The sequence below is a fragment of the Procambarus clarkii genome, chromosome 15 (genome assembly GCF_040958095.1).
Source record: "Procambarus clarkii isolate CNS0578487 chromosome 15, FALCON_Pclarkii_2.0, whole genome shotgun sequence".
Taxonomy (NCBI): domain Eukaryota; kingdom Metazoa; phylum Arthropoda; class Malacostraca; order Decapoda; family Cambaridae; genus Procambarus; species Procambarus clarkii.
In genome coordinates, this window is record NC_091164.1 from 26059186 (window position 1) to 26071706 (window position 12521).

The 12521-nt window shown below is 42.4% G+C and overlaps 2 protein-coding genes across 2 annotated transcripts in view; one reads left to right on the forward strand and one right to left on the reverse strand.

Annotated features, from left to right (window-relative positions):
- Nucleotides 1-8118: 8118 nt before the first annotated feature.
- Nucleotides 8119-9021, reverse strand: LOC138365027 (uncharacterized). The gene has a single exon (XM_069325126.1). The coding sequence runs from the start codon at nt 9019-9021 to the stop codon at nt 8119-8121; it is 903 nt and encodes a 300-aa protein (XP_069181227.1).
- A 1211-nt stretch (nt 9022-10232) lies between these two features.
- Nucleotides 10233-12521, forward strand: part of LOC138365028 (ice nucleation protein InaU-like) — a 40317-nt gene continuing 38028 nt past the window's right edge. Inside the window, exon 1 of the mRNA XM_069325127.1 lies at nt 10233-10268. Coding sequence (XP_069181228.1) covers nt 10233-10268 — 36 coding nt within the window. The remainder of the gene's footprint in view (nt 10269-12521) is intronic.

Consider the following 12521-nt stretch of genomic DNA (forward strand, 5'->3'; position numbering starts at 1 on the left):
GTGTGTGTGTGTGTGTGTGTGTGTGTGTGTGTGTGTGTGTGTGTGTGTGTGTGTGTGTGTGTGTGTGTGTATGCAACAAGCTTGAATGATAGCCAAGCCAACATGCATCAGAAAACTCGATTCGAAGCATTCGAACCCGGTCAGCCAGGGCCTCCGTGCCCCATCGCATGTCCAGTACTATAACCATTCAGCCATAAACTTTACAAAAGAACTGGAAAGTCGTTTAACTTTTTACCCCAATACTCGCCAGCGCTCGTGACTCTTCTGGGCACAGATATTGCATCAAATCACTTCAGCATGCTGAGGCTGCTGGAGTATTATGTGGGTGTCACGCATGAATGCTCTTCAAAGTGGATACATTCACACAAGCCAGATACATGCATTGTAAGCTTATATACACCCAAGGTGGATACATACATTGTAAGCTTATATACACCCAAGGTGGATACATACATTGTAAGCTTATATACACCCAAGGTGGATACATACATTGTAAGCTTATATACACCCAAGGTGGATACATACATTGTGAGGTTATATACACCCATGGTGGATACATACACTGTGAGGTTATATACACCCAAGGTGGATACATACATTGTAAGCTTATATACACCCAAGGTGGATACATACATTGTGAGGTTATATACACCCATGGTGGATACATACACTGTGAGGTTATATACACCCAAGGTGGATACATACATTGTAAGCTTATATACACCCAAGGTGGATACATACATTGTGAGGTTATATACACCCAAGGTGGATACATACACTGTGAGGTTATGTACACCTAAGGTGGATACATACACTGTGAGGTTATATACACCCAAGGTGGATACATACACTGTGAGGTTATATACACCCAAGGTGGATACATACACCATGAGGTTATATACACCCAAGGTGGATACATACACCGGGAGGTTATATACACCCAAGGTGGATACATACACCGGGAGGTTATATACACCCAAGGTGGATACATACACTGTGAGGTTATATACAATCAAGGTTGATACATACACCAACTTGGCGCAGTGTGTATACAGAGTCTCCATGCATGTAAACCAACATATACTCATTATATCTAGAACTTATTAACTGCTGCTGGAATACTTCTCGTCTCATTCTTAACCTCGCCGGCAGTTTTGTCCAATATATAATATACACCACTGATGGGAGTATATATATAATATACACCACTGATGGGAGTATATATATAATATACACCATTGATGGGAGTATATATATAATATACACCATTGATGGCAGTATATATATAATATACACCATTGATGGGAATATATATATATAATATACACCATTGATGGCAGTATATATATAATATACACCATTGATGGGAGTGTATATAAAATATCCATAATTGATGGGAGTATATAAGGAAAGAGTTCAGTAAGGCGGATCTTCAACGTGTTCTGGTAATCCCAGTTCCACATAGAACACAATATAATTTAAATAAATTAGAACACACTACACAGGACTACATTACACAGGACTACACTACACAGAGTTACAGTACACAGGACTACACTACACTGGACTAATAGTAGATAGATAATAATAGGTAGATAAAATGTGAGCTGACCTACAGCTTAACCTACTCCTAAAATAATACGAAACACACTAATAGAAATATATACTGGGCCTATCTGGTTACCAAGGGACAATGTGAAGGAAATGATAATCTACCTTAAAACAATCGTGTCCACCGACGCCTGGAGTCCGATGGTTGTAGAGGTTCACGGTTCCTGGGGCCGTTCCTCGGCGTTCCGGTCGTGTGTCACAGGTCCTCGGCTGTTGTGGAGTAATGCGTCATCGCCGTTCCCATTCCCAAATTTCAGTTCTTCCAAGCTGGCCCAGCCAGTGGTCACTGAGCACGTCTCTTTCCTCACTCGCTCCTTCACCGAGACGAATACTCATGGATCCAGATACGATGTTTCGCTTCCGAGTCTCCAGTGGGTCTCTGTCGTAGACTAACAGCAATGAGCTCTTGGCGCTCTTTAGCCCACTAAATTCTGCTTCTTTGTGCTCCCCGGGAGTACACTAGTCTTCTATGACGATGGTAGAATGCGTTATGCTGCAAAATCCCCTGAGCGGGGCTTCTGAAACCTCAGATCTCGAGAGCTTACTGACGGACTTCAACTCTCATCAAAGGGCCATGAATCTCTGAGCCTCAGCGCTTCTGCAAACACCGGGAGGCCTGAGCCAGGCCTCCCGGTGATGTCACAGCCTCCAGGGGTGGGCTCTCATTGGTCACTCTCTTCACGTGACCACAGCCAGCCAATCGCCAACCTGCTGGCGTCTTCATGTTTTTGGCGCCATCCTGGCAGGGGCGTCGCAATTTGGTATGTACTAGGGGCATAAGCCCTCTTACTGGTAGAACTTAGAAATGGCCATTTCTCCACAAATATGTAAACTTTCCAGCTGCCTCCTATATCAAATGATTCCCTGCGACTCGAGGTACCTGCAAGCTGTGGAGATATGACACTTCACGCTGGAACAGAGGAGAAATAGGAGAGAGCGCAGTAACATACCCCCACCCCTTAAATTAAGAGTCATATCGATTAGTGAATCTGGGAAAGGGCATTCGCTATCACGTTCTCCGTTCCTTAAGGGGCCCGGTGCATGCTGGAGACTTTTCAAAATATGAAATATAGTGAAACATTTTGAACAAATCTCTCGTTATTTGGCATCAGTTTCGTGGAAATTTCATCCCAATATGTTAAGAAATGGATTTTTTACGATTTTTTTAAATAAATGCGTGTGCAACGGGAAGCAACCGGTACTGATAATAACACCTCCAATTTACTGGCAATCAGGGATAAAGAGATGCAAGCACCTGTCCGATGCACAAGGAAGACAAGTAGTAGTACGGAGGGTCTACAAAATGGATATGCCACTGGTGCAATATGGAGGACCAGATTCCACACATAATTATGAGCCACTATGTTATTATGTTGTATTCTATTATATTTCATAAAAATACATTGCCCAATGGCAATATTTCTTATGTCCCTTTGTACGAAAGAGTGACAACTTTTTTTTTTTAGTGTTCTTTTTCTTTTTTTTCCTCCTTTATTTTTATTCGGATTTTGTTGTGACCTTTACCTCTTGGAGAATGCGTATTCGGCACTAACCATGTTAAGTTGGAACGAAATTGGTCAACACGTTATTCAGCCACAGGTGACAGAAGTTATGACTTTTATATTTTTTGGCCGATTTTTTTCAGAGTTCATACTCTATTCTCTTTTTTTATTTAGCTTGTATTGATGAATAGGGACCAGATGAGAGTGTTATCACTTATATATGGGCAATAAAGTTACTGCAGTATATATGTTTCATTATAAGAACGTAAGAACATAAGAATGAAGGTAACTGCAGAAGGTCTATTGGCCCATACGAGGCAGCTCTTATTTATATCCATGCAATTTCATTCATATATATGTCTATCCAACTGTTAGATAGTTAAAGGGCCCCAGTGTCTGTTTTACATTTATCAATAACATATCCCAATATTTTGTTTTTTGGGGGTTATTTCTTCTTGACTTCATTTCAACACATACTGACCTCCCACTTACACATTTTCCACTACGAAAATCAGTCACCCTTCTTCACTAACACACAAGGTGAACTCCATTCACTAATGCTAGGCTCAGCAAGATCATGTGTTAACAAATATTCCACCTCTTGTTGCATGAGCTTCCTCTTCTCTGGGCTAACTCGATACACGTTCTGCTCAATCGGCTTTCCACCCTTTAATTTTACATCGTGCATCCCCACTCCTGTGCCGTCGGGGCACATCTGCGAAGAGTGACTCGTTCTTCCTCAGTAGAGTTACCAGGTCGTCTCTCTGCCCTTCGTTCAGATGATGCAGCTTCTCCTCCAGTCGCATCAAACTCTCTGTTTTGGAAAGATGTGTACCATCAGCATGGGACTACTTTCCTTCCTCTGTTGGCAACTCTCGGCTCATTTCCATACATAGAACCAATTTCTGTTTTCCTAACTGTGTCGTTTATTTCCCTTTCGCGTTCTCCTGTTCTTCCTGGAAATATGGCTTCAGGGGGCATTTGGGTCCAAAAATGCGAAAATGAAAACTCGTTTGATTTCAATCAAACTTTTTTGACAAGTTCTATTTGAAAAATGTTTCATCTGGTCCTTGTTTCAGCATCGTAGCATAAATAGGAAGGGAGAAAAAAATATTGAAGTAGTTGTGAAAATTATGCCAAAATGGTCAAAATCGATAATCAATCAAAAGTGTCAACTGAAATCATAGCTATGACTCTTTACTATCACAATAGCATATATTAAACAAATATTATAATTAGTTTAATTGGAAAAAAAAATTAAGAAAAAAAATGTATTTTTTTTTTTTTTTTTTTCATTTTTTTTCGGTCGATTTGCATCAAACTATATACCTGACTGTACGTAAGCCTATCTGTAAGGATGTCAATTTTGGAGAAAATTGGTTGATGTCAACCTCAGCCACAGATTTTAGAACCTTAGACTTATTCATTTCTGTTTTTTTTTCAATTGACACAAACGTTTACAAAACTGATTCCTTTTTTGTTCAATTTACGTGAAACTTACACAGTATATGTGGAGGGCATTTCTCTACATTTGCTTGTTTTCATTTTTCTCTAAGTTCATTTATTGATTTTATAATAGCAATAAACATGCCATATTTGCAAAATTTTGGGGGGAACTTTGAACATATGTATTAGGAAAACTAAAGATGTTTTGGAAATTCTAAAACACACAATCCTTTATTATATACTAATGTGCCAGAAAAGTGTCACAGAATAATTATATCTGAAACGTGTGTTCTGAAGTGTAGACTTGAAAATGTGTAAAAAAACGTTGAAAAAAAAAATCTCCCTTTCTATTTACGCTGCAGTACTGAAACTTGGGACAATTTCAGCACTTTTCATATACAACTAGTCAAATAATATTGGTTGACATTGAACAACTTTTCCAACACCAACTTAATGCCTCCTTCAATTGGTTCACGTGACATACCTGTGTCTTCCAAGGGCGATTCGGCTTGCTGATTTCGTAGTTTACCCGACCTACTCGCCTGACGACTGAGTATGGACCACCAAAGCGTGATTCCGTCACTCTACCCCACCCAGGCAGCAGCATTGTCTCCCTGGACCCTACCTCGAACTCCCTCGGGACAGCATTCTTGTCGTACCAAACCAACATATTCTCTTGTGCCGTCCTCAGGTGTTCAACAGCTAGCTTCTTCGCTGTTTTTAAATGTCCCCTGAACTTCCACATGTATTCCTCCACTGTTATCAATGTCTCCCCCGACGTCAACTGCTCCTTTGACATTACTAAACGACTTCTCACTTCGTGTTCGAACACCAATTAGAATAGATAAAATCTTAGAGATTCTACCACAGCATCTCTTATTGCAAACAAGGCTGGAAATATAGCTTCATCCCCATCGGCTTCCCTGTTCCGCGCAATACACTCGCAATACGGTTTTCATGGTGGAGTGGAACCTATCAATCGCTCCTTGTGACTGAGGTCTGTAGGGTGAAGTTGATAGTTGAGATGTTCCCCAGCAGATGTCATGTCTGTAACGGTAAAAAATATGCTTTTTTGAAAAATAGTGGGGGAGGACGAGGGAACAAGGGAGGGGGTAATGGTAGGGAAGGGTAAGGGGACGGGGGAGTTTGGGATGGTGGGGACGAGGGGATGGTGGTAGAACTAGCCGAACAGACCAAAAGGGGGAATGGAGAATGGTGGGAGGACAAAGGAACTGGGGAGTGGGGCATGGTGGGAAGGAAGAGGGAATGGTGGAGTGAGGAATAGTGGGGAAGACAAGGGGACAGTGGAGTGGGGAATGGTTGGGAGGCCAAGGAGACGGGTGAGGGGGGAATGGTGGGGAGGACTGGGGAACAGGGAAGGTTACTGTGGCCGGGTACTGCTAGTAAATAAATATAATTTATGCCCCCCCATCATGACCTATCGCACATGCGCGACTTTTGAGGAGGAGGCGAGACTCGCCATATTAGAGCCACTGGCAGCACGGTGTTCGCAAGCGGTCCTTTTATACCAGACAATTCTGCAAGCATCCGCACATCATCGGGCCTCAGATTGAGGACGCAGTTTACCAGAATCACGGACACCAGTTCGTCAGGCATTTTTACCTTTTTGAATTATTATTTTGAGCTCTAGTAATAAATAATATAGGTACCATGTCGTGACGCTGCAGGCGATAAAATAAACCCCATGTAAGTGCTGTTTCTTCCCCTCCAATTATTTAGATATTGCATTTATGTGTGTGAATTCTAGTTTGGAGTGGAAATTATGAAATTTAATTATTGCAGCAAGGTGCAACACCACTGAGGAAGCATGTGACTGTCATATATTTAAAGGAACCACTATCTCAAGCTGTTTCCAGACTGTTGTAGAGAGGACTACCTAACCTACCTAACCTAACCTAACCTAACTTTTTTGGCTTCCTAACCTGACCTAACCTGTAAAGTTAGGTAACTTTATACCTAACCTATAAAGTTACCTAACCTAACCTATAAAGTTAGGTTAGGTAGTCGAAAAACAATTAATTCATGAAAACTTGGCTTATTAGGCAAATCAGGCCTTGCATAGTAGGCTGAGAAGTGCGTTCTGGCTACTAGGTACGACATATATATATATATATATATATATATATATATATATATATATATATATATATATATATATATATATATATATATATATATATATATGTGTAACAATTTATATATATATATATATATATATATATATATATGTGTAACAATTTATATATATATATATATATATATATATATATATATATATATATATATATATATATATATAAATTGTCAACCACGCTATCACGGAAATAAACATTTCATTCACTTAGGCACTTGGAGAATTGAACTCTCGGCCTCTCAAGCTTGAGGTAATAGCTCTTGAGTCAATAATTCCGTTTGTTGGGTCAATCCGTTCTCAGACCGAGTCCATTCCATTCAGCGGTCGACCCCATTGAAGCAATCAGAAAAGGAATTTTCTCAAATATATGTTAATCGTGTTACATTAGAATACGGTGCATACTTAGGCATAGGTTAGGTTAGGTTATGTGTTTAGGTTCTGTAAGAGATTATTTGTATATTATTTATATTTGTAGAGAAGCACTTGTTCGAGAAGTGTTCAACGTCATCAGTTGTGAGTCGTGTGTAAATCGTTTTTCGTTCATTAACAAGTTGTTTGTCGGATGCGTGGAGTGAACTTTGGGGTTTGTTTATGAGGACAGCATATGAGTATGCAGCACAAGCATGGAGAGCAGCAAAAATCATAAAATGTAAATAGGGAAAGTGTCGCAGTTCACTACTACACTTGTCTCAGAGCTGTAGGAACTTAAACTGAAAAGTTATTCGCTTGACTTTTCAGTGTCACCCTGACCACGTTGGATAAAAGATAAAGCAGTGGGAGCTGATAACAACGTTGGAGATACTAAGGGGAATTGATAGGGCTGAAAAGGTGGCAATGTTCTAAATAGTGAAGGGTTGAACCCTTCTCCAGGAACCATCCTGACCTTCTCCAGGAACCATCCTGACCTTCTCCAGGAACCATCCTGACCTTCTCCAGGAACCATCACGACCTTCTCCAGGAACCATCCTGACCTTCTCCAGGAACCATCCCGACCTTCTCCAGGAACCATCCCGACCTTCTCCAGGAACCATCCTGCCCTTCTCCAGGAACCATCCCGACCTTCTCCAGGAACCATCCTGACCTTCTCCATGAACCATCCCGACCTTCTCCAGGAACCATCCCGACCTTCTCCATGAACCATCACGACCTTCTCCACTAACCATCCTGACCTTCTCCAGGAACCATCCCGACCTTCTCCAGGAACCATCCTGACCTTCTCCAGGAACCATCCTGACCTTCTCCAGGAACCATCCTGACCTTCTCCAGGAACCATCCTGACCTTCTCCAGGAACCATCCTGACCTTCTCCAGGAACCATCCCGACCTTCTCCAGGAACCATCCTGACCTTCTCCAGGAACCATCCTGACCTTCTCCAGGAACCATCACGACCTTCTCCAGGAACCATCACGACCTTCTCCAGGAACCATCCTGACCTTCTCCAGGAACCATCCTGACCTTCTCCAGGAACCATCCTGACCTTCTCCAGGAACCATCCTGCCCTTCTCCAGGAACCATCCTGACCTTCTCCAGGAACCATCCCGACCTTCTCCAGGAACCATCACGACCTTCTCCAGGAACCATCCTGACCTTCTCCAGGAACCATCCCGACCTTCTCCAGGAACCATCCCGACCTTCTCCAGGAACCATCTTGACCTTCTCCAGGAACCATCCTGACCTTCTCCAGGAACCATCCCGACCTTCTCCAGGAACCGTCCTGACCTTCTCCAGGAACCATCCTGACCTTCTCCAGGAACCATCCCGACCTTCTCCAGGAACCATCCCGACCTTCTCCAGGAACCATCCTGACCTTCTCCAGGAACCATCACGACCTTCTCCAGGAACCATCACGACCTTCTCCAGGAACCATCCTGACCTTCTCCAGGAACCATCCTGACCTTCTCCAGGAACCATCCCGACCTTCTCCAGGAACCATCCTGACCTTCTCCAGGAACCATCACGACCTTCTCCAGGAACCATCACGACCTTCTCCAGGAACCATCCTGACCTTCTCCAGGAACCATCCTGACCTTCTCCAGGAACCATCCCGACCTTCTCCAGGAACCATCTTGACCTTCTCCAGGAACCATCCTGACCTTCTCCAGGAACCATCCTGACCTTCTCCAGGAACCATCCTGACCTTCTCCAGGAACCATCCTGCCCTTCTCCAGGAACCATCACGACCTTCTCCAGGAACCATCCTGACCTTCTCCAGGAACCATCCTGACCTTCTCCAGGAACCATCCCGACCTTCTCCAGGAACCATCTTGACCTTCTCCAGGAACCATCCTGACCTTCTCCAGGAACCATCCTGACCTTCTCCAGGAACCATCCTGACCTTCTCCAGGAACCGCTCACTTAAAGTTTACAATTACCTAAGTTTGGAAAAAGATTTTTTCGTCGATAACAGTTTTATGTTACACGAGAGAGAGATAATTTTTTTGCTGAAGTGCGTTACTTATCCTCAGACCTGGAGCCCTCCCACCTGGTGACATGGCGACCTTTACCTTGGTTATATATTGCCTGATCACCTCAGACAAGACATTTGTTGTTTTAGATTTAGCTACTCGGACAAAATGTCCATGTGGCACGTGCTATAGTGAGCCAGTAGTTGGTTTCTGTTGTTGGTGATAACCTTGTTACTGTGATATTTGGGTTAGGGTCTTAAATGGTGGTTAGCTTTCCTCCTTTTATCCCATTTCTTTTCTGCTTATGTTTTAGTCTTGTTTTAATAACATTATCTTGGTGGCGGATGAAGAATGGGACACAATAGTGGTCAACACGACCAGGGACTAGGTTATATATATACCCAGGACACCTGAGACAAGACAACCAGGGACGTGGAAGAAAATTGTGTTCTATCAACTTGACTTGGATCCCAAGATTGCAAATACATTTGCAGTCCTGTGCATTGTACACTGGTGATTACTCTTATCCCAGGCTAAAAGTGTCCCTGGCCAGGTATACTCAGATCGGTAATGGCATTTGAAGTTCAGACGTAGCGTGTATGGTGACACACTGGCAGACGTAGTGTGTATGGTGGCATACTGGCAGGCGTAGTATGTATGGGGACACACTGGCAGATGGCAGTTTATTCATGTAGTCTGCATGGTCATAGAGTGATTCTGCCGCCATTATTCAAGCACAGGAGTGTTGGAGGCAGCTTCAGAGTCAAGGTTTGGAGCTGATCTTCCTAATGGTTGACAAAACCCTTCCTCCCACTCCCTGTGACATTAGACCGACCATACTTCACCCATTCAGGTGTTGGTTATTATAGAAACTGAATTCTGATTCGTATTGTGTGTGGAGGTCTCTTGTTGTGAGAGAGGTGTGCGCCTGGGGATCTCGCTCTTAGCTCCGTCACCTCATTCTTTTCGAAGCTTTCCGTGTGTTATGGCATGGACTCCTTTCAGTTCTTGAGTTCCGTCCCACTCAAGAGCTGCAAGTACCAACTCTAACTCATCCTATTGCAAGACGACTACCATGATTGCAGAGACGGTCCCCATTCATCAACGGCTAAGATGAGCGAGCATATGGATGTGCGGCGTGAATGTCAAGTAGGTGCTTATATGTGCGCATGGTAATAACTCACATTTCATGATGCTCAATGCGGCCCAGTGAGTGTGGTGGTGGTGGTGCCTCTTGCCTGAGTCTGGTGCTGCCACTCACACCAAGAATCCTCCACACCAAAAAGATTTGCATATGACACCTCTTTAAGTAGACAATTACCGAGCACATGCGGAAATATTTATGCTTAATGTTTAATCAATTTGATGATGTGCAGCTGCATATTGTGTTTCCAGAATACCTTTCTTCCTCAGTCACGAGACTCTGCACTTCTTCACACAAAGTTCCCATCTGTATGGTCCAGACTGCCTCTGTGTAGTTCAGACTACCTCTGTGTAGTCCAGACTGCCTCTGTGTCGTCCAGACTGCCTCTGTGTAGTCCAGACTACCTCTGTGTAGTCCAGACTACCTCTGTGTAGTCCAGACTGCCTCTGTGTAGTCCAGACTACCTCTGTGTAGTCCAGACTACCACCGTGAGCTAAGACCCATTGTAGTTGCATGTAAACTCAGTTCTCTAATGCAAGGGCTCCCAAAATGTTTGCCTCCATTTCGCCTTTCACTCTTGTTTTGAATATAATTCCTCCCTTCCCAAGATAGTCTAACTCAAGAAGTGCAGTCCAAATAATATACATATATATAACATTATAAACTTTTTTTATTAGTAGTAGATTTGGAAATATTTTGTATTTATTTAGAATATTTTTATTGTAAATGTTACATATATAATAGCAATATAAAATGTTGATTAACTAATATTACATTTAATATTTCGAATAAAATTAGCTTTTTTTCAATATTCAGAAATAATTACTTAACAGATTAAAGTTACTGAAGTATGCTTCAAGGAACAAATTCAGTAAAATTACAAGGTAATCAAGTTTATTTTATTCGATGAAGATGTCACTCAATGAGAAACCAGTTACTGTTTATCTTTACCAGTAACTGGATAACTGGAGGAACGCTTGCAAGGGAACAACGTCAAGTTCAGTCTCCAATCTACTTCGTTTCTTCGTTTTCATTTGCAACAAAGTTGAAAAGCCTGACACATAGATATGTCGACACAAATGGAAGCAATATGCAAATTAGTTCCTTCTACCACTTCTGGGCAGGAATCGCACATCTTGGCCCAATATTCTGTGACTGAGTTCTGACCGAAACTCCCGAATCAGTTTTAAGCCCCAGAAATTCGTCTTGACAATCACCAGGAACTTTTTCAACTAAGAATTTAAATGGGTTACGAACTAAATCCAACTCTTCATCACAGAGTTCAGGGAAGTAGTGGCTGAACTCATTTTCCAATACTTCCAAATGCTGCAACATTTCATTTTCTGTAATGCTGGAAGAACTTGTTTTTCACCACAAGGAACAAAAATTGATAACAGTTTTTCAAACATTGCAAGTTTTTCTCCCACATTGCAACATTTTGTATCCTTACTTTTCTCTTTCAGTTTTCGAGCTTGTTCATGAAAGCCTTCACGGCATCTTTGAATTTTATGATGTTTGTATTCCTTCCTTGCATCTGAAGGTTCAGTTTATTCAGCTGCTCAAAAATGTCAACTAAATAGGCCCGGCGCATGACCCATTCCTCATCATCAAGCTTGGCTAAACTAAAGACAGACAGGGAGTGTGTGTACTCACCTAGTTGTACTCACCTAGTTGTGTTTGCGGGGGTTGAGCTCTGGATCTTTGGTCCCGCCTCTCAACCGTCAATCAACAGGTGTACAGATTCCTGAGCCTATTGAGCTCTATCATATCTACACTTGAAACTGTGTATGGAGTCAGCCTCCACCACATCACTTCCTAATGCATTCCATTTGTCAACCACTCTGACACTAAAAAAGTTCTTTCTAATATCTCTGTGGCTCATTTGGGCACTCAGTTTCCACCTGTGTCCCCTTGTGCGTGTTCCCCTTGTGTTAAATAGACTGTCTTTATCTACCCTATCAATTCCCTTCAGAATCTTGAATATGGTGATCATGTCCCCCCTAACTCTTCTGTCTTCCAGCGAAGTGAGGTTTAATTCCTGTAGTCTCTCCTCGTAGCTCATACCTCTCAGCTCGGGTACTAGTCTGGTGCAAACCTTTGAACCTTTTCCAGTTTAGTCTTATCCTTGACTAGATATGGACTCCATGCTGGGGCCGCATACTCCAGGATTGGCCTGACATATGTGGTATACAAAGTTCTGAATGATTCTTTACACAAGTTTCTGAATGCCGTTCGTATGTTGGCCAGCCTGGCATATG

Excerpts from the sequence above, each read along its gene's own strand:
- LOC138365027 (XM_069325126.1), bottom strand. The coding sequence starts at position 9,021 with ATGGTTCCTGGAGAAGGTCAGGATGGTTCCTGGAGAAGGTCAAGATGG.